This window comes from Symphodus melops (genome assembly GCF_947650265.1).
Source record: "Symphodus melops genome assembly, chromosome: 19".
NCBI lineage: Eukaryota > Metazoa > Chordata > Actinopteri > Labriformes > Labridae > Symphodus > Symphodus melops.
Window position 1 is genome coordinate 11,451,438 of NC_136709.1, and position 26,240 is coordinate 11,477,677.

Below are 26,240 nucleotides of genomic sequence, written 5' to 3' on the forward strand. Positions count from 1 at the left end.
GCAGCATATTAATGATATATTGCACAGTGTAGATTACAAAGCTGGGGTCCCTTCTCATGCTTTACGGTTTCAGTTAACTTGAAACAAAATACCAAAAGTACCTCTCTTTAAAACATTGTGTTGACAGTGTGCTGTGTCATGCTGTAGAGCAGAACTTCAAATACAATGTTTCAGCCAAGCATGTTTTACATGACATGATTTTGCAGCTTGCAGACTTACCATAAGATTTATTTTGAATTCAATTCTAAAGTGAATAAACCCCTGTTGTATATCTGACTTCGTACTACATTTAACATAGTAGACTGTGTCTTTAAAACTGAAACATGCGTTACAGTTAGTTTAAAGGGGTATTTTTGCTTCATTCATTTCTTATATATTTTCTTAATTAACCATGTGATTTTTTTAAATTAACATTTACTGTCAGAGGGCAATGCAATTAAGTAATTTAATGAAGCATCATTCATACATATTTCAAAGTGCTTTAAAGAGTTAAAAACAGAACATTGGGCACATAAAACATTAGACTGTTGGTGAAAATAAGACATCAAAATATAATAAATATTAAACAAATGAACAAAAAGTGCTTTAATTACATGAATTGGGTAAACCTAGATATAAGTCATTGAACTTAAAATAATCAGAAAACAGACAAGAATGATTTCAAAAGTAAAACCCCCTACCAGACAAAACATGACTTCTCATATATGATCTGATCTTTTAGGACATTTTTAATCAGGGCTGAGCACTCACCTTATCACACTGTTAAGCAGTAACCAAGGCATCTGAAGGCACAAGTCAGTGAGAGGTCCTGCACATGTACGCTTTGATAGGGGCGAACGACCATTCTGGTTAACCGCAGGATTTGAAAAAAGTAGCCACAGTATTTAGAAAAAAGGAAGGAGGAAAGAAAGTCCAATATTTTTAGTCCAAATTACAGTGTTGGAACAGTGCTTTGCACAGTTGAGTGTCCTGGGAGTGGAATGGCATGATGGGTGAACACTGGTGCCAAGCCCCACCCTCCCCACATTGTCCTCTCAATGGACTTCCCGCACTTTCTCGTGCCCATCTGCAGGACCTCTGCCCTCCCCTTACCCTCTTGACTGGGCTGGCCAACGGATGGCTTGGTTTCTGCATCTGCTGCCTGCTGCATGAGGTGAAACAGGCTCAAATTTAAGTACATGTTAAATTGGGGTCTTTGCTCGGTCAGTCTTCCAGGAATGCCTCTATTGCTAGACTACCAGCACCTGCTGTTTTAGATCTGTCCCTATTTTCTGTTGATACAAAGTGGGTGAAAAATATCACAGCAAAGTACAAATCTCAGTTCACGCAAGGTCTCTGAGTTGCTGTACCTAACCTGCCCCTAACTGTGGGATATCCTTCATCTGCATCCTTCCCCAAATCCAGAAACATTACATGATGAAACATACAGTGAGCATGGCATCTGTGCCAACCGCCCACCTAAAACTGAGAAAAAGCCACTCATGCTTTTCATGCATTTTCTGGGGAAACGTACCATGCTGCTCAAACATTTTTCAATTGGAAATGCTGCGGCTAACACAGGGATGAGTGGGAGTAACACATTCTTTTAACTTTTACGCCAGCTGGATGCTGGTCACATTTGCAATTTAGAAGGTTGCTGATATCTGCAGAGGATTTAATCTAGAGATTATTGTAGTAATATGAGATTAAAATAATTTTTTGTATGTATGATTAATTCCCGATACTGAAGATGATTTAGGAGATGTTGAAATAAAACAACCACATACAGTACACAATGACTCAGATTTTCAGTCATAACAAGTCAAGTTTGAGTCTCTGTGTTAAATGATGTCTCCCTTATAAACCTGAGGTATTTTAAATGAAGCAAGACACAATAAACCCACGTTGTAGGTTAATTCCAGTGTAAACATTGGAAATTCTTAATATTTAAGATGAGCTATAAAACGCTTAAGGTATGGCAGCCTTTTCAAACTTGCTTTTGACTTGTTGTGAAACGAGCTGCAGGATGAAGGATTTTGCACCAGTCTTAAATTCACCTATAAAAGTATTTTAAGACCTTTTCTTGAGTGTTATTTTGAGTGTGAACCATTCATTTGACTTTTTTAAAAACCCCTTTCTCCTTTTCTTTGGGGATTTTTTGGCTCCAGAATAACAAATAAAAATGAGGAGGGGAAAAACATAACCCAAAATAAACCTTTTCCCTGAAAAAGGAAGGGAAGAAAGAAATGCTGTTGGTAGGCAGGTAGTCAGCCTCCAGCTCAGCTCTCAGGAGGTGGGGGGAACTCCTGATGGAGCTGGGATGGACTGTCACTGGATTGGTGGATGTCTGCTCCCGGTGTGGCCTCATGCCAAGCCCTTATGTCTTTATATACTGTAAACAGATGACCGGACAGTCCTGAGTGTGCATTGCATCCACTCTGCCTCTCATCATCTCCTCTGCTCTCTCCCTGTCAATCTTTTACTCCAGCATCCACCGAGGCTTCTTCATCTCAACTTTTTCTCTTTTTTTTTTTACACTCCAGTTGTCTCTTCTTGAGAACAATGGCCACGCCGAGCGTGATCCTTACTTTCACCGTGTGGCTCCTAGCTGGGAGCCTCTTAACAGAGGCGACTTACTACCGGCACCACCGCTACGTCCCCCACTTCTATCGCTACAGGGAGCACTCAGCCAACACGGAAAACCTCCTCCCCGAGGTCTCCAACCCGGCGCCTGAAATTACGCAGCCGCGCGTATCGACTTACCCCGAGATCCCCGAGGTATTCCACCCGGTACCCGAAGTCATCCACCCCATCCCGGAGGCTTTCAACCCGGTGCCCGAGGTGGTGCACCCTGCACTTGAGCCCTACCTAACCCCTGAGATTCACGAGCCGGTGGCAGAAGCCTCCTCCCCCGTCAACATGAGCCGGGTTTTCTTCGGGATCATGTTTGACGCAGGGAGCACAGGCAGCAGGATCCACATCTACAAGTTCATCCAGAAAGATCCGGGTAAGTCAACCACTTCCCCTCATTCACTAAACCAATAGTATTTCATTTCACATGCTGCTGGCTCCCACTCTGTCTACTTGCTGTTAGGTCATTCACTGTGTGGTGTAAGGACAAACATGCACAGGCAGAGAGCATGGGTAATACAGCTTCTAAAAGTAGCTGAGGTGGACTTTAATTTCCCTGTGTGACTCATCTGTGTAGGAAGCAGACCTCGTAAACTGTGTCAGGATGTAGGTGAAGAGCTGCAACCTAAATATCACTAGTAAAAGAAAAGATATGCAATTACATTTGTTTCTGCCTTCCTTTTTTTTAGTTGAACTGCCGGTTCTGGATAATGAAATGTACCACGCTGTGAAGCCTGGACTCTCTGCTTATAAGGACAATCCTGAGGAGGTATGTAGGCTATGTATTTACATCATTTATTAATTGTAAGGTGTTTTTTTTTTACCTTTCTGCAAAACACTAAACCACTGGGATTTTATTGGGGTTGGGTTCCGATTCCGATTGTCAAATGTCTCATGCTGATGCTGTCCAATGTATTTCAAAGTTTAATGGCTGAACAAATTTAGTTTTATGAAGGAATCTTCCACTGAAATTACTGTCCTCTTTTCTGCAGGGTGGCAACACAATCCGCCAGCTGCTGAAGATCGCTAAGAAGACAGTGCCAGAAGATGACTGGAAGAGGACCCCCATAGTCCTGAAGGCCACAGCAGGTCTACGTCTGCTGCCTGAAGACAGGGCCAAGGCTATTCTGAAGGAGGTACGGCACGTTTCTTCTCTCTCTGCCCTCAGACAGTTTGGCACAAACACCGCCTGTCCCGCCACGGGATGAGAAACCACTAAGTGCTTACAAGTGTCACAGAAAAAAAGAAAAAGGCAGCAGCTCTGCCCATTTGGTGGCAATCATGTTGCAAAAAAACAGCTGTTGTGGGGTTGTGTGGAGTAACCATATTTGTCATTTAAAGTATTAAATCCAGGCTTCTGTTCCAGCCATGCTTGTGGTTGAGTGATCTGTCAATCTAACACTAAGGAGGTGCAGTTTGTCTTCGGGAGCCTGAATACACTATGTCTTAATAGCTGAAGAGTATTTTTATAGATCAGTGTATATCATCACTACAGATCCAGTAGCTTATTTTTATAAAACATTATTTATTTATTCCACAGGTAAAAGATGTTTTTGATGAGTCCCCTTTCTTTGTGCCAAACAACAGTGTGTCCATTATGAATGGAGCAAAGGAAGGTAGGTCATCTTCTTGTACTTTGCAGACAGTTTACATTTTTTTCTTATTATTTTACACAAAATGAGCAGGTGCCTCAATTATTGAGGATTTTTCAAACAAAACTGGTGTCATAATTCCTTTTTACAACAAATCTGTTCCTCCCTCAATGAGACAAATAAATATGCCAGTGTGAGTTGCCATCACACGCCCAATAATTTAGTGTGATCCTCCACACCACTCATTGAGACACCCTCGTTCTGTTTTATGTTCCATCATACAGTATGTGCCAGTCATTATCCTCACTTTACGAGTGCCATAACTTGACATCTGAGACAACTGTAATTAACTGGGTTTGTCTTAGACTAACTTTTCTAATTTGATATTAGCTTAAAGAAAATCATCGTCAGTTCTAAGTTTAGTCTTTATGGTTGAAGAGAGTCAAAGAACTTCATTTGTAACCACACTAATGCAGACATTTCTCCCCCTGTGCTGTTTTAGGAGTCCTCGCCTGGGTCACAGTGAACTTCCTAACAGGTAAGACATGACTTGTGTTTTGCTATGTTGGTGTTAGTGGTCAGGAGGCTCCATATCTGAGGCTCCAGTGTACACAGAAGTCCGGCAGTAAGAGACTCTTGTCTCCTGTCTGAGGTCATGAGCTTGAATCACAAGCCCCAAACAGCTTACAAAAACAAGCAATATTTCCTCAAGTTCTTCACACAATTATGAAATCATATCTTTTTAAAGCAACAGCCATAAGCGTATTTTCCCTTTTTGTGGAGGAAATACATGAGTAGTGTGAATGCACATTTCTGTCACAAGTGGTTGAACAGTTTTAAACCAATCTCATCAATACACCTACAGAAGTTTCCTTCACACTCAATCATTTATTAAACTTTGGGTTTATTTCTCACAGGTCACTTGTACTCCAACACAAAGAGGACGGTGGGCATCCTTGATCTGGGTGGAGGGTCAACACAGATCACGTTCCTTCCAAAGTCAAAGGTGAATCAATATTTTATGGGGTTAATTAGTCTTATTTTGAACGGTCTAAAGGTGTCGGATAGCCTAGCTGTTATCTCATGCACCTCATGTACAGAGTCTATATTCCTCAAAACATGCAGGCTTGGGTTTGACTCCTACCCTTGGCACTTTGCCACACAAGCTCCTCCAATCTTTTATCATAGTTTCATACTCTATCCTCTGTCCTCTACATAAGAGGCATTGTAACCCGAAAAACAACCACTAAAAGTGTTTTTATTCAACAGAAAACGATCCAGTCTGCTCCCCCCAGTTACATCGCCAACTTCAACCTCTTCGAAAATACATATCAGCTCTACACACACAGGTAAATAAAACATGAAGAAAATGCTCTGGCCTTTATAAAATGATTTTTCTCGTTCCAAAATAAATATTCTATTGAGTGAAACAAATTTGCAAATGTATCATGTTTGTGTCACTACCCCATAGCTACCTTGGAAATGGGCTGTTTGCAGCTCGACTGGCAACTCTTGGAGCACTGGGAGCTGATGGTAAGTATCAAGCTCTTTTAATCACCTTTCAGTATTTTTCTTTTTTTCTTTTCTTTGGGTGATAACAAACTGTTTCTGTTTTTCCCAGGTCTCGATTGGAAAGTTTTCACAAGTTCCTGCCTCCCCAAAAAGTTCAGAGAAGAAGTGACTTTTGGAGGAGACACCTACAAAGTTAGCGGGATTCCTGACGGTAAGATAAAAGCAGCCTGAGGTTTTGATTGCCTTCCCAGTGCCTTGGATGCAGCGATCTGTGCATTCCTTTCTCCACAGAGAAAGGAATGCTCTGTGGAACACAATAGAGTACAGTACGACACAGCCTGAGAACATTTATGCACTGAAGTTTCTGTAACCTTGGCGCCAAAGTCATGTTTTGTCATCCTCTCTCTCTCTGTCCTCCCTCTTGAACAATTATGCTGCAGTCAACCTTGTATTTAAACGAAAAGAAAACTGTCAGTTAACTTCACAAATAAGGCAGTCACTCCCATACCACGGTCAAGTAGCCAAGAGTGCTGGGCTTGTCCCTCAGTTGTTATTTTTTTTTGTGTAACGAGTGGCTTGATCTGGACCGCTCACAATTATGTGGTAAAAATAGACAGCCCAACAGGGCTGCACTAACTGCTGCTCTTGTCAGCACATGGTTTTGCCGGCACAACTGAGCTGACCATACTCATGGAGCTGTGTGAAATCTGTCCTTCTGGGGCTTCCCTTGTATATTATATAGTGAGCCCCCTGTTTAAACATATGGCTAACCTCAAACTTATGCTCCAGACTCGTCTCATTGCATTCCAACCATTGCTGGTTTCCAGCACCTTTAACTCACTGTATACTCCATCATTGAAATACGTGTTGAGTAAGTCTTTGACTAACCACAATTACACTTGCTCCCTCTCTCTCCTCAGGTTATGCAGGCTACAAGCTGTGCTACTATGAGGTCATGAAGGTAATCAAAGGAAAAGTGCACCAGCCGTATGAAGTCAAAGGCAGCAGCGTCTTCTATGCCTTCTCCTACTACTATGACCGAGCTGTGGACTCTGGCCTCATCGGTGAGTGGGCACAGACCAAACAGTCACCTTCCTTCCAGAGACATTATCTTTAAGGCTAATTATCATCTTTTGCACACAAAAAAAGCTATTCAAATTGCATGTTTTTCTCTACACAGATAGCAGCCGAGGTGGTGCAGTGGAAGTCAGGGATTTTAAGAAGAGAGCAAAAGAAGGTAAGAGTTACATGCCACCGTCTACACAGTTGGAAAACTTGTTTGTAAAAAAACCCCTCAATCTTTCAAAACATATATGTATTACTCTTCTAACCATTTAAACACGATCAAACAGATTCCACACTGTCAAAAAACAGAATCAGTTAGCCATTTTGCATAAAGGCTATGATATAACTGGTGCACTCCATGCCTATGGCTTGTCAAGGCCATGTATAACCAGATTAATAGCTAGTATGAGGTTAGTGTGTTATGTAAGGCTGTTTGTGTTGTGAGAACACTGTCACATGGTCTCGAGGAACAGTTCTGGCTCAGGTCGGGCTGACAGCTAAGCTCAAGACGTCTGTCTCGCCCAGGCAGGAGGGCACCTGACAGCCACACAACACCTGGGGGCTAGCACATACTGATACACACAAACTGTGGGCTTGGACACCCACCCATACCCGCAGCCTTGAGCTGACCCTCAGCCGATCTCCTCACACCTCCCTGTTTACACAGCCGAACAAAACAGAAAGGTCATCTTTTAATCACGTAGCATAGGGGTTAGAAAAACTACTGACTGACTATTGTGATGAATTTAGACGTCTCAATTAAATAGTTTATCAGTGATGTAGAACCTGTGTTAATGCCTAAATCCTGTGGTTTTGTGTGTGTGTTTCCAGTGTGCAACAAAATGACAAAATATCGTGCGATCAGCCCTTTCCTCTGCATGGATATGACATATATCACCTGTCTGCTAAAAGAGGGCTTTGGCTTTAAGGACAGCACTGTGCTGCAGGTGAGCAATCATAGCAGAGATACAACATTTTCAAATCAACATTAATGCTTTGTCTGTCAAGCATTTCACCAGGCTGAACGATTGTCAAACAAATACTTTTTGACTGTGAGTGTTTTTTTTAAAAGAGATCTTTCTGTTGCTCTGTTCAACAGCTGGCCAAAAAAGTAAACAATGTGGAGACGAGCTGGGCCCTGGGAGCAACCTTTGACTACTTCAGAAACCTCAACATCCACTAAGGACAGCTCACTGTCTCTGCAGCCGGCACTGAGAGGAACACTCTGTCACTGTGGGGCTTTCCATCCTCTGTACATCGTCGATTGGCCCGTCCCCTTCACAGACACACCTCACTTGCTCCCCCCCTCATTTCTTTTACTCAACCTCAGCACCTAAGAACTGATGAAAATAAGAAATCACTATATTTTTATAAGGCCATCTATTTCTACTGTATGTTGAGCTCATAACTGGTGGGCTAACTTTATTTTTTTGTTCAAAGGTTTACATTTTTTATTTCTTATGGGGTTGTGATCAGGTGGGAGATCTTTCTCACTGTAAGTGTGAAGAACGTAGTTCAGAAGCAACACAACCAGTCATGGTATTTTGGTGCTTACTGTGGTCCTGGCGTGCACATCAGTGCAGTTGATTTATTTACAAACTGATTGCTGGAAGTGCAACTGTAGTTATGTCTGTAAATGCTTACATATAAATCTCCTTTTTTACTCAGTAAATTATTTCAGAAGACCCTAATGTCGTAGGAACTGTACTCTCCTCACCCAAGACTTCTTTGGAAATAGGGGAGTATGATAATCATACACCCTACCCTCAAACTTCGCACATAACACTTTAACCGCAGATATTGTAGCTAAGACGTGATCAGCTACTTTGATGTCAACTGAAGAGTTGTACATAGTCATCATAAGGTAGCGTTTGAAAGTGAGAACTGTGGAGAGAAGCCTTTCACAGTCTGAGTTGTACATGCATGATGGTAATGCCTGTATTTTACATTTCAGCCATTATTTCTTGTTGTGTCTACAGTGGAAAAGACCTTATCAAGCACAGCTTAATTGCAGGGTCCTCAGGTCTGAGCTGTATTTTAGACGAGCAGAGGAAAACCTCTCATCACGGCTAGATAGTGCATCCAACAAGATAATTGACAGCCATTAAATGCAGCGAAAATGAAAACAAAAATTATGTAAAAACTAACAACTCCTTTATTCTCTGCTGGTTGTTTAAAACATTAGCATTATTGAATTCTGTTATTTTTCTTGTGAAATGTACAAATATTTATATAACTCAACGTTTTTCTAATGTAGAATATTTGAATGATCTTCCTTATAACTCCTGAGCTTTCTCTTCTGTAAGCCTTGCCTTTGCTGTTTTCCCCGTAGCCAACATGTTCAATAACTACTGCTGTAAATACTTAATGTCTTATTGGAGAAGTATTTTAGATAAGAACTGCTTTTTACATTGCAAAAGAGCTTTATGCTGCACCACTGCTAAGAAATGCCTCTATGTACATCAAGGTGAATAATCTGATGACTGACAATATGTAAATGGTTGTTTTTACTAAATCCAGTGAAATGTGTGTATACTATACAGGTATGTTTGAATAAAATATGAAAAATATGCTTTGTATCTTCACTCTTTAAAAGTAAAAAGAGCCATGAGGAATTAAATAGAATACAATAATTTGCACTACTATGTAGACAACCTAAGTACAACCTTTTTGAATAGCTTGAAAGGTTTTTATAAAACTGCAAATTGAATTATTTGCTGAGGTTGTGTTTAATTTAGTTCTGCATATTTTCATAAAAAGAACAAACACAACCCCCCCCCCCCCCCCCCCCCCCACACACACACACATTATTTTAGAGTGCTGCTGTATGCATGGTGGTGCACTTGCTTGTTTGAATGGCCCCAAAGAATAAATTAGAAGAAAAAAAGTCACATAAAAGTTAAAATATATCTTAAATATTTTATTTTTACATTCAACATTTTTACAGCCTTTAAAGTTTACAGCCTCTGAAGATCCGACAACAACCACAGCATGGCTGTTGCATCACTTGCTTGCAAACGCCATGATCTGCTCCTGTGAAGGTAAAAAGAGACATCAACAACATCAGAAACTCGGTCGCCTTTGACTCATGCTAACTAAAAGCCGCTTTAAAGAACCTATAAACCAGCAAGCTCACAACATTTAATATGGAAAAAATGCCACGTCTTACTTGGTGCCTCCATAGTGAAAAGCCTTTAAAACCTGTTACAGTTGTGTCGGTCTGAATCACTTAGTAGGGTATAAAGCCATTTCACATGAGTGGTCGTAATAAAAGGGGTGTGAAAACACAAGCCAACACCGCTGTCCGCTGCCCCAGGGCCAGCTCTGCACCCCACCCACACACTTTTGGTAACACTAAATTTGGGGCTAAACTTAGATGCCATAGTAGTAGGTTCCGAACCCTGGAAATTATAGAGACCGCTTAAGTAAAGCTCCGTGTAATCAGAAAAGAGGGTGAAGGGTGGGGTCGGCCTGGAGGCGGGACTTAGGTTTGACAGGTGGTTGATGTTATCTGAGCGATGGGCAGGTTCACTGGGATTCACAGAAGGAAACGCTCAGGCTTACCTTCATCATTGGGAGCATGTTAGTGGCCTGCAGACCGAAGGTGCGTAGGAGGACGACGGGAGCAGCGTTGGTGGAGTAAAGTCGTTTCATGAGGTCGATGGCGGCCATCATGGGCAGATTGTGTCGCTGGCGTTCAGTTTCATACTCTAACAGGTGCTGCATTGCTCCTACACAGACAAAGTGTTAGTTTAAGTGTGTCTTATGTTTTCTAAATTAGGTCAACAGTAGATCTAACAGAGGGGAAAAAAAGAGGATTTCATTTTTTGAATGACAAAGCAAGTTGCATATAGTGCCTGGCCAAGCGAACAGCAAAAACAACATCAAATGAATGTTACCGGAAAAGCTGCAGCTTTTTATAATTCAGATGAATAACATGCGCTCGAGCTGGAGCTATGGAAAAGAGCTTAGAGTAAACCACTGCGCCTTGGTCGCAGCGTTTGTCTGTTTAGAGTTCTCACTGACCCAGGTCCTTCCCGTTAAAGGCCGCCTGGCTCAGGAGCTGCGTGAGACAAGCCACATCCCCAAAGCCCAGGTTGGCTCCCTGACCGGCAAGAGGATGGACACGATGGGCTGCATCCCTGCAAAGACAAACATTTCTCCTCTGTTGACTCACAGTGTGCTATTTTATGCTCAGCTCAGGATCACTGTGGGAAGTCCCCTTACATGTGAGGTAAAACATCAGCGGCTCAAAGTAATGCTTCAAAAAGCTGTTTTGTGGGGGGATTCTTTACTTTAAATCTTACTACAGAGTTCTATACTTTTGTAATGACATCATAATGATAATGTTGAATTCAGTGGCATATTAATGTGTCTCTTGCTCACCTTTTTCCATATATCATTTTATCTTGTATGAGAAATTTGGTTTGTATACATTTTTTATCTATGTTCTTGAATGACTCTTCCAACTTTCAGTTTTTGCAACCTCCTGTCATGTGGACACATTTTGAATATCATGCCTTGAATTTTCTTCCTCCGCTTGGTCTGACTCAGCTTTTTGAGAATTTTATATAAGCAAAGACATTTACAAGAACAAGATTAAGGATTATATGTTGGTAAATTCTCCCCCCTTGTCATTGTTTGATGACTGACTTGTTATGGTCTGTTTTCGTTCTTTAATGTGAAGCTGTTTATGCTGCTGTCTTGGAGTCTCTTTCACAAAAGATTTTGTACCTAAATGGGAATTTTCTTTTTTTAAAGGTTAATTAAAGGTATAAATGAACTATCTTACCCGATGAGAGCGACCCTGTGCCGGATGTACTCAGATGCGTGGCCCATGCCCAGAGGAAACATGACCCGCGACTTTGGGCCGATCCCCGCCACACTCGGGGGAAGCTGCCGAGGTGAACCGGCAGATGGCATTATGGCAGACAGGGCATTGCGGAACAGCGAGCCGGCTGTCTCGATCAGCTCTGACTGGTTCTCATTACTCCACTGTAGGTGAAAAGACACAGACACATCACAGAGAAGGAAAATGGTCAGAAAAGAGAGAGAAAACAGACATTAGCCTTTTGAGTGGTCAAAGAAATTAGCTGACATTGGAGCAAAGCTGAACTCTATGCCAGAGAAAGTGCTTTTTCCCCTCCCAAACTAACTGGTTTGGCAGAGCTGTGTGAGCTGGGCTAATTAAAAGAAGATGCTGGCCAGGCTATGCTGTTGAATTAGCTCTGTTTGAAAAACATTCCATGCAGTAATGGTCCACACTGGGAGACCACAGGTTTAATTAGCAAACCAGGCCTGAAACCAAACGTGACTCAACCGTGGTGACCCCGTCCATCAACAGGCCCTTTAAAAATAGCCAGCTTGGGAAAAAGGAGTTTCTCCAAACACAAAGAAACGGACAGTGAAATATTAGAATTGTTTAAAGTTTGGCGCAACAATGACATAATGGTTAGTATGAGTCAGTGAAAACAGCTGAATTGGTCTATGGGGTCTATGGAGCACCACTGCCACATACCTCACAGTGCCCAGAAAGTTATCAACATCTCTCTGACTCATGTGGAATCACAATTTAAACACAACATCAGCATTTTGATGGATAGAGGGAGACTCACAAAGGCAGAGTTGACTGCATCAACAAAGCTCTCCTCGTCAAGCTCCAGCAGCTCCTCTGCGAGCCGATGGCTAGTCGACCATACGAGAGAGCTCTCAGTGTCTGACAGCTGCAGGCACAGAGCAAGGACACTAATACCAAATACTTCAGTGACAGACGGATATTTAGCAAGAAAAGAATTACCGGAAAAAATAAAGATATATTACCGGTAACATTGCGATGGGCCCGGTTGGGAGGAACCTCTGCCATGCAACATTGTTCTCCGTGGGCTGGCAACACATAAATCAAACACTGAAATATTGTGGTATTGTATTGTATTGCATAGGTGCTAATTATATATACTGCACACCAAAACATAATACAATAAAGTGTACTTCATAGTGGGTGTATCGTTCTCTGCTGGCTGACAGATGTGACAACAAAATTACAGTCATATTTAAAAGACTGAGTAAGTTTTTTAACAGTTACACACAAGGCTGTGTTAACAGTAACACACAAGGCTGTTTGCTGAAAAATAAACACAATATAGAGGGAACAGTTAACAGCAACAAATCTGTATCTGTACTCTGTATGGATATGATGGAGGGGATACTCACCTCTGATAGGTGCAGCACAGCAACCACAGCTGACTGGTCATAATTCCACTTGACTGTTGGTATCCCCAACTCGCGCCTTACCATCGAGTTTGGTCCGTCTGCACCGATCTGAAAACAGATGAATATAAAACAAAAATTAAACAAAAAAGCAAAGACACATGAAAGAACTACAAATTGAAGGGTGGAATCAAACTGACCAGCAGCTTGGTTTGTACGGTGTCTCCGCTGGCCAGTGTGACCTGCACCCACGGGACAGACTCTGCTGACTGGTGAGACATGGGCCATCTGTACTTCACCACCTTGGACCTGTACTTCACTTGCACGTTATCTGACGGACAACAAAGACATAAAAATGGTGACTTCAGACTTGGAGTCTGCTAAACAGAACAATAAGCAGCAGTAGTCCTTAAAATAAAAATGGTGTGACTCTCTCACAACAAAGGGATCAGTCGTGGTCCTTTGTGTGCATCATCACACGAAGTCAGTGCTTTGCAACTTTTTCAGTTGAAACGCGAGGATGGTTTTCTTGCAGCCAAAGCAGTGGAAGATCTATAAACCACCTCATAAAACACCACTGGTTTTCCTCCCTGGCACATGCAACTGCTGAAGTTCACATTTGACAGTGTTCTAAATGGTCTTGGCCTGTCACATTGCACTGACTAATAGTGTTTATCTACAAGAACACCACGCCACGCTTTGCACATTCTGCCAGCTGCCTGGATTTTGCACTTTAACAGCCCCTCTGCCTAAAATATCAGCTGCTGGTCCTTCCCAAACATGAAAGAATCTTGAGCTGTGCTGGCTCAGGCTGACTTGGAGCAGGACCATCCACAGAACTGCTACTGCTTCCTGAACACAACATTAAAAAAAATGGTTTTCAGTGATTGGAGAGCATAGTAACATTGAAAACAGCTGGCTTGGAGCACTTTTCTCGTACTGTTTTGAACACAAGGCACCATGGGTAAAGAGGAAATAAAAAGAGAGAGAGAGGAGGACAAATGGCAGGCACATGAGGCAAAAACGTGCTGCAACCACACATCCGTTGTTTGGCGCAAAATGTTGAAAACTGTTTATAAATATGCCACTTTAACTGTCAAGCACATAGCTGAGCAAAGTTTTATTTGCGAACCTCACAAAAGTTGGTCTAATGTCAACAGCAGAGCAGCGCTATAGACTGTCAGCGCTTTCGTGTCTTCAGAGCAGGAGAAGCTCGGGAGCACATGACAGCTTTAAATAGGTCACTGGACCACGTGTCAACAGAGGGTGCCGGACTTTGCAAGCTCCCACAATGTGAGGTTTTGATTGAAAAGACAGGAAAAAAAAAAAACATAAACGCTCCAAGAGCTTTAGTTGTAGTTAACAAACACCAGGAGGGGGGGGGGGACAAACAAACACAAATCTGGGGACAGGATGGAGTAAATGTGGTGGCATTACGTGCCAGACTCAGCATCTATTAGGAAGAAGGAACAGGACTGAGAAGGTCTCACTGAGGGCTGCTACTGTGTGGGGATTCATGTTTTAAACATAAGATGCTTTGCTTACCGGACAGGCTGTCCAGTTGCTTTGTGAGCGCAGCCACAACGACGTCGTTCTCCACGATGTACGCCATCTCCTCCTGCAGATTCTCCTTATCGAAAGTGATCAGGGCATCGGAGCAGGCATCCCAAACCTAAATGAGAGACCAATTATGCCAGCGGTCTACAAGTCTATCCTTAAATGCATCCCCTTTCCCTATATATAGCTGGGCAGAGAAGTGCTGCTCCGCTCAGCTGAACACATCAAAGTTGAGCTGCTGTTGGAGGTTGGCACAGCATGTATACATCAAACCCAGCACCACCAGGGTCACCAGCACCCCTATGCTGGACGTTTGACTTAACTTAATGGCCATGACATGCTGTGATGTGGATTTAAAAAAAGAAAACTTTTTCTTGGAAAGGCAAATAACAAATGACATGTTTGTGTACACACAGATTGAATCAATATTTACCCGCAACCAAAAGCAGCAGATTGAGATGTAGTTGTAGGTTTCTTAATTTCAACCCTGGACGCCTGTTTGAGTTCAACATGAGGGGGTAAAAAAAAAAAAAAAGTGTTTCTACAAGATTAATCCTCTCCTGACTTGTAACTATGGTGACACAACCCATCATTGTGCAGCAATATGCTGATGTACTACTTCAACTTGCCATAAAGTAGGGGGATATACTCTACAGAAAACCACTAATGGCAGTGGGTTTGCAGCTTGTGATAAGTGGTTGGGAAGAAAGATTTACTGAGACCAGCCCAAAATTGTTTTGGGTTTGTTTAACGCGAGGTGAAACGATGCAGGCTTTTGGATGCTTTCTGTGCAAGATTCAAAAGAATACACATCCTTGCAATGTTAAACATAGAAAAGGATTGTGGGTAAAAAAAATAAAAATAATTGTTGATAGAGAAAAAAGTGTTCACCTTTTGTATCAAATCTTAACCTCTCGATGCTAACGAGACGTTTAAGGTGGAAGGGCATTTCAAAGCACGGAAAGAATGTTATTTCGAGCTGACCTGCAGAACAAACTTTCCAGTGCTATGGCTGGGGTGGATGACTACAATTCAATGGACAAACAAGACAAAACAGTGGTGGCAGAGAGAAGGTATAATGGGAGAGGTACACTACTATAATCACTAGAAGGCACTGCATGATGACATCTTAGGTCCAGAGAGAAACCCTGCGGTCAGGGTTTGGTACACGCTGACCACATCTTACAAGAGGGCCTGAGCCTGCAGCCACAACCGTAAAGCCGGTTCACTCTGTAGCAAACAACCACCCCTCTGATCTTTCATCCTTTTACCGTTGTTCACATGAATTTTCATAATTATAAGACTAGGAGGAAAGAGTAGCAATTTAAAAACATCTAAATAATTGATTCTCTATTAAAACACGGCTTTAATAAAGAGTGATGTTTAGTGCTTTGAAAATGTCAGGAGATGGACTTCCTTTAAACGTAACTTTTCTTCTTTGGCCATTCGTCGTGTGACAGATCCTTCAAAGCTACTTAAAGCGCTTGAATTCCACAGAGGAATGAACAAAATGCATGCTACGTGAAACCACCGTTTGCCATTTTAATGGGAACAATTACATGCACATGATTATATGACAGCGTATTGTCTGGCTTGTTCATTAAGCCGAAAGACTGAGAAGACGCTGAGAGTCACAGATTTCGCTCTCCGCAAATTGTATGGTGCCATGATTGATGGATGACAGAAATACATACAGTAAAGCTGTGAATTAGAACGTCTGGAGGACATATGAAGAAAAGATGTATAAGTAACAGCCATACTGCAAAGTGCTGCAGTATGGCTCTACTGTATACTTTCATGGAACTTTCTCTGAACTTTGTAATTACTTAAAGCATGTGTTTCCCTACTTCCTAAAATAAGAAACTTAATGTTGTAGTGAGCAGGAAGTCAACATACCTGCATCTTTTTATACGGCTTGCACCTCATCTTTGTGATGTTATCCCATGCTCCTAAACCTGAGTGTGCACAAACACATTTACAAACAGTTAAGAAACATATAAGGCAGTAAAAGGCAAAACATTTAGGCACATTTTTAAAAAAAAAATGAAATCACATTGTGAAGTCAAAATGTGTCTTTATTGCACGCATGCTGGAAGGAAATCAAACTAATGAATCAGTGTGATCAGAGTCATGTTTAAAATGAACTGGGCAGATTGAAGCAGCACTGGGCGAAAAAAAAAAAAAATCACATTATTTTACAATCACAGATCATAGTCTGTCCAAGTAACCCTGTTTGATAATGTTGTTCTGACTAGTGTACGGCCTGCCTCATATGACTGAAGAAATCCTAACCTAAAACCAAGCCGAGTCAACGTGAACAGCAGACTGGCTAACAGCTGCTCCGTATGTCAGCTGCCAGCTGAAGAGGAGAGCAGGAGATACTGAGATTTTACGTAGGGCTGCTTTAATTTTTAATTAAGTTTTTTTACAAAATCTTATATTATTATTTTTAAACAAAAAGTAAGATTTAGTGTTCAAATTTGACTTATAGCATTTTACTAGCCTTGATTGACTGACTTTATTTATTTGCTTCTTTGAATAATTGTTTTTTAGTTTCAAATAACATGTTTATTATTCCTGTACATGTTTCCGTCTGAAGAAGGGGAAACAACAGGATGTTTGGGCATCTTAAAACTTTACTACTACTTTACTTGCTGATAAACAGCGTTTTATTAAGAATCATTGACATTTCCTAATCTGATGAAAAAAAAAACGGATCTATTGATCCATTCTGTAGAATAGGAATAATGAAACATCACTGTCAAAATCAAATAAAGATATTGATCAGTTGAAGATAATAAATGACCAGCGTCTGACCCTAATGTAAACTTGATGTAAATTTAAACCTGATTTAGGGTAAACGTGGATACATTTCAGTGTAAAACAGACACTTTGTTTAACACTACGACTGTTTTCTACACACCAACAACTACTGTGAGTCACTGTTTGATGTATTTTTTAAATTTCTTTTTTTACATGTTCTTTATTTAGCCACAAGGAGGAAATTCTAGTTTGCACTCTGTTATGTTTGCTTCTATAACACACACAGGCCTGAATTACACACAAGCAGGACCTGTGGACATGCATTAATGGAGAGGAGTCAGAGTGCTGGGGCTGCACACAGGATGCGCCCCTGAGCTGGTGGGAGTTCGGTGCCTTGCTCAAGGGCATCTTGGCAGTCCCCGAGAAGTGGTCTGTCACCTCTCCAGCTACCAGACCAACTTCCATGTTTTGTGTCACATCGAGACCCTCTGGTTCCCAACCCGAGTCTCTACAGACTGAGCTACTGCCGCAGTATTCAAGTGTACTGCATTCTTGGATCAGTTAGAAAAAAACAATGTAAGCATTTGATAATGAAAATGTATTTTTGATGAGAAATAAAAGTGTCCAAGATTTTCCCTTTCCCTGATCATTTAGGTTGAGAGTTGTCCAGGTTGACGTATCAGCTGAAGACCAATCCAGGTCAGATATGATCCCTCCAAAGCCAAAGAGTCTGGACAGTGTCTGATCCATGGCTTACTGTGTGGGCGTTTTCTAAATAGTCTCACACCTCAAGCCTCTCCCAGGAAGGGAACTAATCACCACAGAAATAACTTTGTCCTCTTGGTTTCACAATGCATTTCATCACAGATACAGTATATGGAAAAAAACATGTTTTTTGAGTTGTGTTGTATAAGTAGATAAACTGTACCACTGAGAAGAGTTGCAGAGCCTGGGCTGATGGAGCTGACTCTGGTGCTGTAGGTGTCAGGGACCTTGTCCATCACTTTCTTGTTACCTGCCTCAAGCAGGAGGATCTTCTTACCCTCCAAGTTAGGATCCATACCTATCATAAATCATGTAAGAATTGTAAAAAAAATAAAATAAAAACAAGAGAAAAAAAGAAAAGCAAACAGCACACTTATGTAGGCAGAGTCTTAATCTTGTGGTGTGCTTGTGTTTTAGGACAATCTGCTATGACAAACATGAAGAAAGCTCCTGATTACAGTGTTTTTATTTTAGATAGATTTAGCTGAAGTCAAACCCACATGTTGACAGTCTTAGGAAAGCCTCACTCACCTAGAGAACATGCCATTGCAGATCCAACCATTCCTCCTCCGGATATAATAACATCATAAACATCACTCTTGTCTGAGTCACCCCCATGATCAGCACTGACTAATCCTCGTCTGATGATTTTTATAGCAGATGTATGCTTTTCTAAAATATGACACCGACCAAGACCGTTTAAGGCCAGCGTTGCCTTTGTTAACTTGTGCATAACTTAATCTTTCTTCATTTAAGACAACTCTCGAATTAAACCAGTCCGAGTACGAAGTCTTAAAAACGTTTAAATGCAATCGAAAAGACGTTTCTCCTTGATTGTGCCCTTAAAAGCAGCAGCCGTGTCTCTCCTGTTCTCCTGCCATGTTGTGTTGACAAGCGCCCCAAAAGGAAGTACTTCCGTGTTCGTGACCAATCAGAGAAGACGTCTGTGGCGTCTGGCGTTGCTGCTGATGTCCACAAACGGTGCTAAAGCGATCAAAACGAAGAGTGAGTTTCAGTAGTTTCTTCCTTTCACCGTTAATATCAAATAGTGTGACCTTTGTACATTTGTTTACATTTCTGTAAATGTCATTATCCTTCCTGCTAAACAGAGGAGATGTTAAATGAAATTGGAAGACGCTTTAGAGGCAGCGAGAAGCTCGTCTCAGACCAGGTTTTACTGCAGTCATCATAACTTTTGCTTCAAATGTCGGTTTTAATTGTTATGACGCTAGAAAGCGAAAATGAATATTGGTTTACAGGTTAATGCACGTCAGCTACAAGTTTAACAAACAATAAATAACCTGCTCGTCCCGAGTGCCCGCCCGAGGTATGGTTGCCATGGTAACTTTTTTTCTCCACACAAACGAGTATGGAGTTGTCGCGACATTTTAAAAAGAAAGCATACAAGAGAAAAAAAGGGCAAACACTTATTTATTTTTTTCTAAATGTGGACTCACATTGTCTGTTATTTTATTTCTTCTTCTTTTTACAATCTCATAGGTCAGAGGAAGATGTCAAAACTGGAAAGCTTTCTGGAAGAAGGACTCAGATCAGAGCTGATTCTCCAGCAGCAGCTGAAGACCCTGAAAGAGGATCTCAGGAAGCAACTTCAGGAGACACAGAGGACACAGACAGAGGAGCTTGAGAGGAGAATCCATCAGAATACTCTCCTGTCAACATATAATGAACACCAGTCTGGTGATAAAAATAAAGTAAACCAGCAACCTAAGTAAGTTTTCTTTATTGTTTTTTTATTTGACGCTTATCTGCCGCTTTATTAGACACACCTTGCTAGTACTGGGTTGGACCCCCTTTTGTCTTTTGAACATCATGGCATAGACCCAACAAGGTGCTGTGGAAACAGTCCTATAGTAGATACACAGTTACAGCAGATTTGTCGGCTGCACATCCATGAGACGAATCTCCCGTTCCACCACATCACAAAGGCGCTCTATTGGATTGAGACTTGGTGACTCTGGAGGCCATTTGAGATCAGTGAAGCGATTGTCATGTTCAAGAAATCAGTTTGAGATGTTGTGAACTTTGCAGCATTGCATGTTATACTGCTGGAAGTACAGTAGTGTTTACACAGTTTGAACCGTCGGTGTTAGGTAAAGCCCTAGACTCCCCTAAGGACAACCACAAGGGTGCTGGTGTCTTTACATCTCAAAACTTCACTTATTTTAATTGAGATCTTGAAATGAATGAAGATATTTCAACAAAATTCATAAAAAATAATTAATTGAAATTCAAATATAAAGAGTCATTAAAACAAACATTTAATATAAATTTGATCAAGTTAAAATAAATTACTCTGGCAGCAACATTTGGATGAGCTGCCCGATACATTTTGAATGAAGACCTTAAGAAACACTGTTTGAATTATATAGTCTGGTCTGTCATTTTTAGACAGAAATCCTTTGCCATATGTCAAGGTCATGGGCTGATTTTGTGACAGTTAAAATTGAAGTCAGAGGCCATACTAACACCTATATTTCTGTCATGGAGTCAATGTACTTTTAATGTTTCCTTTTTAGGGACAAAGACAGTCGTTTCAGGTTTTTCTTTATTTAGCTGTTGGAAATTCTGGCACATCCAGTTGATACAGTTGAATACAGTTGCGTGTCATCTGCATAAACATGGTAAGAGACGTCATGCAGCATGTAGATAGTAAAAGGAATGGGCACAAAAATGTGTGTTGAACCAATTCAGTACACTGTTCCAGTCTCTCGAGCAATATGTTATTATGTTCTAACGATTCAGCTTTTTCTTTTTTTTTCTTCCAGACATGGGCATCTGAGAAGATCCAAATCTCAAAATACTTCTCGACATCCCGGACAGTCAGAGAGGCCAAACTCACCTCCTCCAGCTTCGGTCTGTGTAACAAACTGGAGGCAGAACACTTATACCCCTACACAGTTGAGAAAAGAGAGGGAGGCTGAGGCTGAGTGTCGGAAGAAGTTCAGTGCTCTTCCAGTCCCAAGCCACGTCACTCAGCCTCTCTATCAGGACATGATGGAGCTGAGAGAGAAACAGAGGAAGCAGTACCATGAGCAGAGGAGGGACTTCTTGCTGTCGACTCAAAAACCTTTCAGCTTTCAGGAGAGAGATAAAAAGAAGAAAGAGAAATTTATAACAATGTCAACCCAGGTGTCACAGGATAATAAAAACAAGGTCGCTACTGTGAAGAAACCTCCGGATAAAGAGGCTAAAGATTTGCTAAAGATAGACTCTGAACTTAAAGGTGGGTTTCCTTTGCTGATGGTTGACTCGTTAAATTTAGTTTAAAACGTAGAATTGATAACATCAAGAGCTCAGAATCTTTAGTGTGACTGTCTTCTGCATGACCAGGGAACTGGGGGTGACGGTAGTGCAGTTTATAGGGACCTGCGGTGGGCACCAGGGAGTCGCTGATTCAAGTTAAAGTGTGGACCAAAGTTGGTTGGGTTGCTGAAATGTTAGGTCACTTCCCGAGTATTGCTAAGGTGCCCTTGAGCAAGGTACCAAACCCTTAACAGTTCTGTCATGCTCCGTGTGTAGCAGCCCCACTTTCTCCTCTGGGATTAATAAAGTAGTAAAATGAGTCAAACAATACCTGAATCAAATTGATAATGTATGATGGACAATGAGAATAATAGGAACCCTAACCACAAACTTAATGACATAAAAAAAGTTTGTCAATTCCTTGGAAGAAACAAATGTAAAGTTCTGTATAATTTGAGCTTGGATAGACACAAGAGATAGAGGTTAAAGTCTTCAGCAGCATATCTAGAAGTTGTTCTAATGCAAGCCCGAGTCAAAAAAAGAAGTTTACAGCCTGCTGCTCTTAAAAGAATTTTAAAAAAAAGAGTTTCAGTATTTCTCGAGACTGATAGCTCAGGAATCCTCACTAGAACTTTGAAGAGATACAATTTGTTCACACATTTGATAGTATGCAGAATCCAGTGAAAAATAATACACTGCTTGTTATGTCCCTGAAATCTGAGCTACGTTGTATTTGCCATGTTGATCCTCAAAGAAGTGACTATGAACGTTTTATTTTAACTTGATATAAACATTCAACATTATCAAAGACAGTGGATTTTAAATTGGTATAGATTAATTCACCTTTGGCTTTTTAACAGTCTATAATACACATTTTTTACAATCAACATGACTGAATCATCTTTTCTACCTCACTGTTATTCTCTACAGACCAGGAACTTTGCAGACAAGTTACCACTCTTACAGCAGTCCGACAGCAGTATCCTGCTGTTTCTGGCAGCCCCAAACTTCGTACTGCCAACCGCACTAGGAAAGAAAAGTTGGGATTCCTGGATGAGAGGCTGAGCTTCCAGCCTAAAATCAACCATCAGATCCCTGATTTCAGCAGGATGCACAGAGCTTTGCAGACAGAGGGACTGAGAAAGACACCGAATAAAGACGGGATAAAATGTCAGCCCTTTCATCTGCGGACAGCAGCGCTGCCTGCGAGGCAAAGTAGGATAAGTCCTGAAACCTTACAGGTAAAACATTTTCACTACCTCAGAGATATTGTTTGGTTTACTTTGAGAATTCTGGAAATAGGTATTTGGTTAATATTTTAGTTGCTCCTATTTATTTATTTACATCATTACAGTTCCAGTTTCCTAGTATTTACAATTCTTGACGAGCTTCAGAACGGCATATCACCTATTACCCTCTATGGAGTCACAGTCATGGGAGGAAGTGGTCTTATATTGAATTCAGGACTTTCTTAAAAAAACAAAACATAAAAGAAAAAAAAGTAGGATTAGCATCATTTGCATCCTCGATGAACAACCATAACTTGAAGTATTCTATTCATACAGAAATACATCTGTCAGATTCATCACATATTTAAAACAAACATGAAATGTTTCTCAAACGAGACGCGAGTAAAAATAATGACAGGAGTATTTAAATAAGCCTGGCATAAAATTGACACTGGGCCAAAGTGAGAAAAACAAACAAACAAAAAATGCTCTCACTTTGGTATTACAGAGTTACTAAAGAGGAGCTTAATAAACCATGTCAGGCATTTCAAGATTCTGAGCTGCTGTAATAACTCGATGTTTATTTAGTGATTGATGGTTGGCACAAAAAGACGTTTCTGTCAAGCATATTTATGTTTGTAGATTAACAAAACGTGGGTTACAGCAGTGAATTCCCTCGTAGTTGATAAAAGCTGCTGGAGCCTTGGATGGATTGACGAGTGTCTTTAAAGTATGTTTAAGGTTATGGTACGTAGTGTGTTATATTTTGGTGTGTGGGTTATTGTTTGTGAAATCAGTTATTGTGGGATTATAATGAGTAGGTGAATAGTGGGTCATATGGGTATGGCTATATTGTTGACTGCTATTGTTTTTTGACTCACTTTAACCACTTTGGTTTTGAGTTCATGCACGTCCAGTTGATTTTCTTTTTTTGCTTATAAAAAGTTAAGCTTATTTTTCATATCGCAGGGATTGTTTGAACCTCAGCCTCTCAGCGGCTTCATTGTTCTGGAAAGTCGCTACAGTAGCTGTTCTATGTATAACAAACCTGGTCACTGACCTGAGCCTCCTTTAATCAGGACGCTCAGCTTGAGATCAATTACTCAGACTCCCTGGGCTTTAGGACCTGTGTCTGTTGACTGCAGCGATGTCTGCCAGTCTCTTGCTGATGTGCACAGACTACAGTATACGAGATTGTGGAGCTTTTTCCCACCGGCTCTACTAAAGCAGGTTGTTGGAGGCTACCATACCGGCCTGACCTGTCGCCACTGTGCCAAGCAGGAAGCTTTCCCTCAGCTTTTCCTGGGCTCGCTCAATTGAATCTTGTTCACGCCACTTCCGTTCTGATCTTGATCAGGTAAATTTGAGGTCAGAGAAATACCTCCCTGGCTCAGATGATCTTGAACTCTTCTACTAGTCTGGAAACAGCAACTTGGTGTTGCACCAGCACAGGACACTGCTGCTCAGGCTTCATATTAGGCCCAGCCACCTGTAGAGGAACTGTCGGGCTGATCTTCCTCTCGTAGCCCTCGACGACGGTTGTAGAGACTTCATAGGTAAGCAGTGGCCAGAGGAGTCGAGGTTGGATTGAGTTTTTGGTAAACCTACTGTAGAACTTGAATACACTGAAGAGCCCTGACTTGTCGTCTGCAGTGAGCCAGGTGATGAGGTCAACTGCCTGCCATGATGCTCCGTCCTTCAGAGCACAGGGGAAGATCTTGTCCGGCTTCTGCTTACATGCAATTTTAATAATCTTTTCCATTAAAAAAAAAAAGCAGAACTTTTCTGTCACCCTTCCTTTCCTGAGGAGCGGAGACCTGGATTTGTTTGACTTAAAGCTCACTCTTGCTCATGAGATGAGCTGCTCGAGCAGCCACCTGCATTCAAACTCACTGTGTGGTGTCAAATAGAGTAACAAGTAATATTTGTATTGTCTATTTAAACTTGTAATCAGTAAAATCATTTGTGTGTATATTGTATTAACTTGTAGTCATTGTAAGTAGAAACGAAATATCAAAAAGAAACAAAGAAAGAAATCCATGATTATTATGAATTACCAAGAATTTTCCACATAATTTATTTGAGTCAGGTGTTACTCTTCTTCCTACAGATTGGTTTTATTTCTAAGTTAATTATTTATCATCCCTCGTGTAAAGACTACAAGACCAAGTCATCTCTGTAGAAGCAAGTCAATGGGGGCCCTCACTTCACTGTCCACAGACACACTCCCCACATTTATAACAGATGCTGTCAGGAAGCGCTGCATGGCCATCAGGTGATTTATTCATGCTTGTTTTACTTTGCACAATCATTTTTTTAAGTAAATATATTTAAACTCTAAATAGTTACACCCTCTTTACTCTTCAGAAAGTCAATGGAATTGAGGGAGAACAAGAATGAGGAGAGTGTGGACTGGTTAAGGAAGCACCAAATGAGGTCCCAGGTCATGCAGAAAACAGTCTCACTCCATGCTAGGCTGCTGGACCCACACAGCAGCTTGAAAGAAGTGTGTCAGGAAAAACTACGGCAGCATTGGTGAGTGTCGTTCAATTGAGGCCATTCATCGTCCAGTTTTGTAACATTTAAAAGTCACATCACGTCAACCACAACTGCTGAACGTGTGATCTCCTCCAACATGAAGGGAGGCTGACCAACAGCGGAGGGGAGAATACATGAAGGAGTTACGGAACATGAAAGCACGCGTCAGTGAACGCCCTTATTTGTTTGAACAGGTGACACAGGTGAGGAACATGGTAGAGGAGCTGATTAAACCTTGTTTTAAATGATAAGCCTGTCCAGCATAACTTTGACTTCTTACTGGCAGAAAAATGCAAAGGCTCATGCAGAGCAGACGTACAGAAACAAACTGAAGAGAGCCGGATTAAAGGAACAATTTGTCAAAGAAAAAGGAGAGGCAACATCTTCCAGATTAGAAGAAGACATAGACCAGAATGACATTCAGAGCAGGTATGCGGTATGGGATTTTTAAGCGAATTTGTTAAACATCCATCATGTAATAGCGTTGTAACCAGTAAAAATACGAATAGCACTAGTTCTGCAGAGCCAAGGACTTCATGTGGTTAAGTCATATTACATTACATAATTTCCTGAGCTTGCCCTGCAAGTCTTCAGTGAAGAAAAGACAAAAACTGTAGCCAAGCAAAAGTTCGACATAATTACAATATAGTCATTTTCTAACCCAACATGTCTGATTTAGGGATGAAAATGTAGACGACGGGGAGAAAATTGAAGATGTGGATGAGAAGAGCGTGAAGTCCAAAGAAGAAATACCATGATCAGAAGGTTTAAGGCGGCACTGATTTTTTTGTGGCCTCACCGCCAGAAAACAACAGCGTCCTCAAAAATGATTCATGTCACGGTTTACTGTCCGCAGCAAGCGTTTGGTTGTTTAAGATGTCCAACCATGAATTAAAAAATTATAAAACATTTTAAACTTTATAATCGGAAATGTTTATTGAAAGATAAAACGTTATAGAAGTGTATGTGTTCTAGGTTGTAAATCTTTTATACGCTTTAAGTTTAATATGCGTATGGATAAAAGATCAGATGACATTTCAAGGAAAATTAAATGAAATCTGCTTTTGGTTTTAAGACCACAGTTTTACTTAAGAATAAAAACTCTGTAATTTTGAGAATTATGATACTAGGTTACAAG

At 41.1% G+C, this 26,240-nt stretch overlaps 3 protein-coding genes across 3 annotated transcripts; 2 read left to right on the forward strand and 1 right to left on the reverse strand.

The window, feature by feature from the left end:
* Positions 1-2,174: 2,174 nt before the first annotated feature.
* On the forward strand, positions 2,175-9,304 carry entpd5a (ectonucleoside triphosphate diphosphohydrolase 5a). The gene is made up of 13 exons (XM_079370670.1): positions 2,175-2,986; positions 3,300-3,379; positions 3,603-3,746; positions 4,151-4,226; positions 4,705-4,740; positions 5,120-5,208; positions 5,472-5,551; positions 5,674-5,735; positions 5,824-5,925; positions 6,635-6,778; positions 6,895-6,951; positions 7,611-7,726; positions 7,879-9,304. Exons 1-13 carry the CDS (start codon positions 2,542-2,544, stop codon positions 7,960-7,962), a joined length of 1,515 nt encoding a protein of 504 aa, XP_079226796.1. The 5' UTR covers positions 2,175-2,541; the 3' UTR covers positions 7,963-9,304.
* A 380-nt stretch (positions 9,305-9,684) lies between these two features.
* coq6 (coenzyme Q6 monooxygenase) lies at positions 9,685-18,804 on the reverse strand (the record flags this gene model as incomplete). The annotated part of the gene is made up of 12 exons (XM_079368994.1): positions 9,685-9,812; positions 10,344-10,510; positions 10,806-10,921; positions 11,572-11,774; positions 12,395-12,502; positions 12,600-12,662; positions 12,990-13,097; positions 13,187-13,317; positions 14,532-14,658; positions 16,440-16,498; positions 18,235-18,369; positions 18,603-18,804. 12 exons carry the CDS (start codon positions 18,802-18,804, stop codon positions 9,783-9,785), a joined length of 1,449 nt encoding a protein of 482 aa, XP_079225120.1. The 3' UTR covers positions 9,685-9,782.
* A 73-nt stretch (positions 18,805-18,877) lies between these two features.
* fam161b (FAM161 centrosomal protein B) lies at positions 18,878-26,159 on the forward strand (the record flags this gene model as incomplete). Its single annotated transcript, XM_079368993.1, has 9 exons — positions 18,878-19,076; positions 19,572-19,800; positions 20,858-21,315; positions 22,266-22,576; positions 24,721-24,839; positions 24,932-25,099; positions 25,206-25,305; positions 25,389-25,531; positions 25,782-26,159. 9 exons carry the CDS (start codon positions 18,878-18,880, stop codon positions 25,858-25,860), a joined length of 1,806 nt encoding a protein of 601 aa, XP_079225119.1. The 3' UTR covers positions 25,861-26,159.
* Positions 26,160-26,240: the final 81 nt, after the last annotated feature.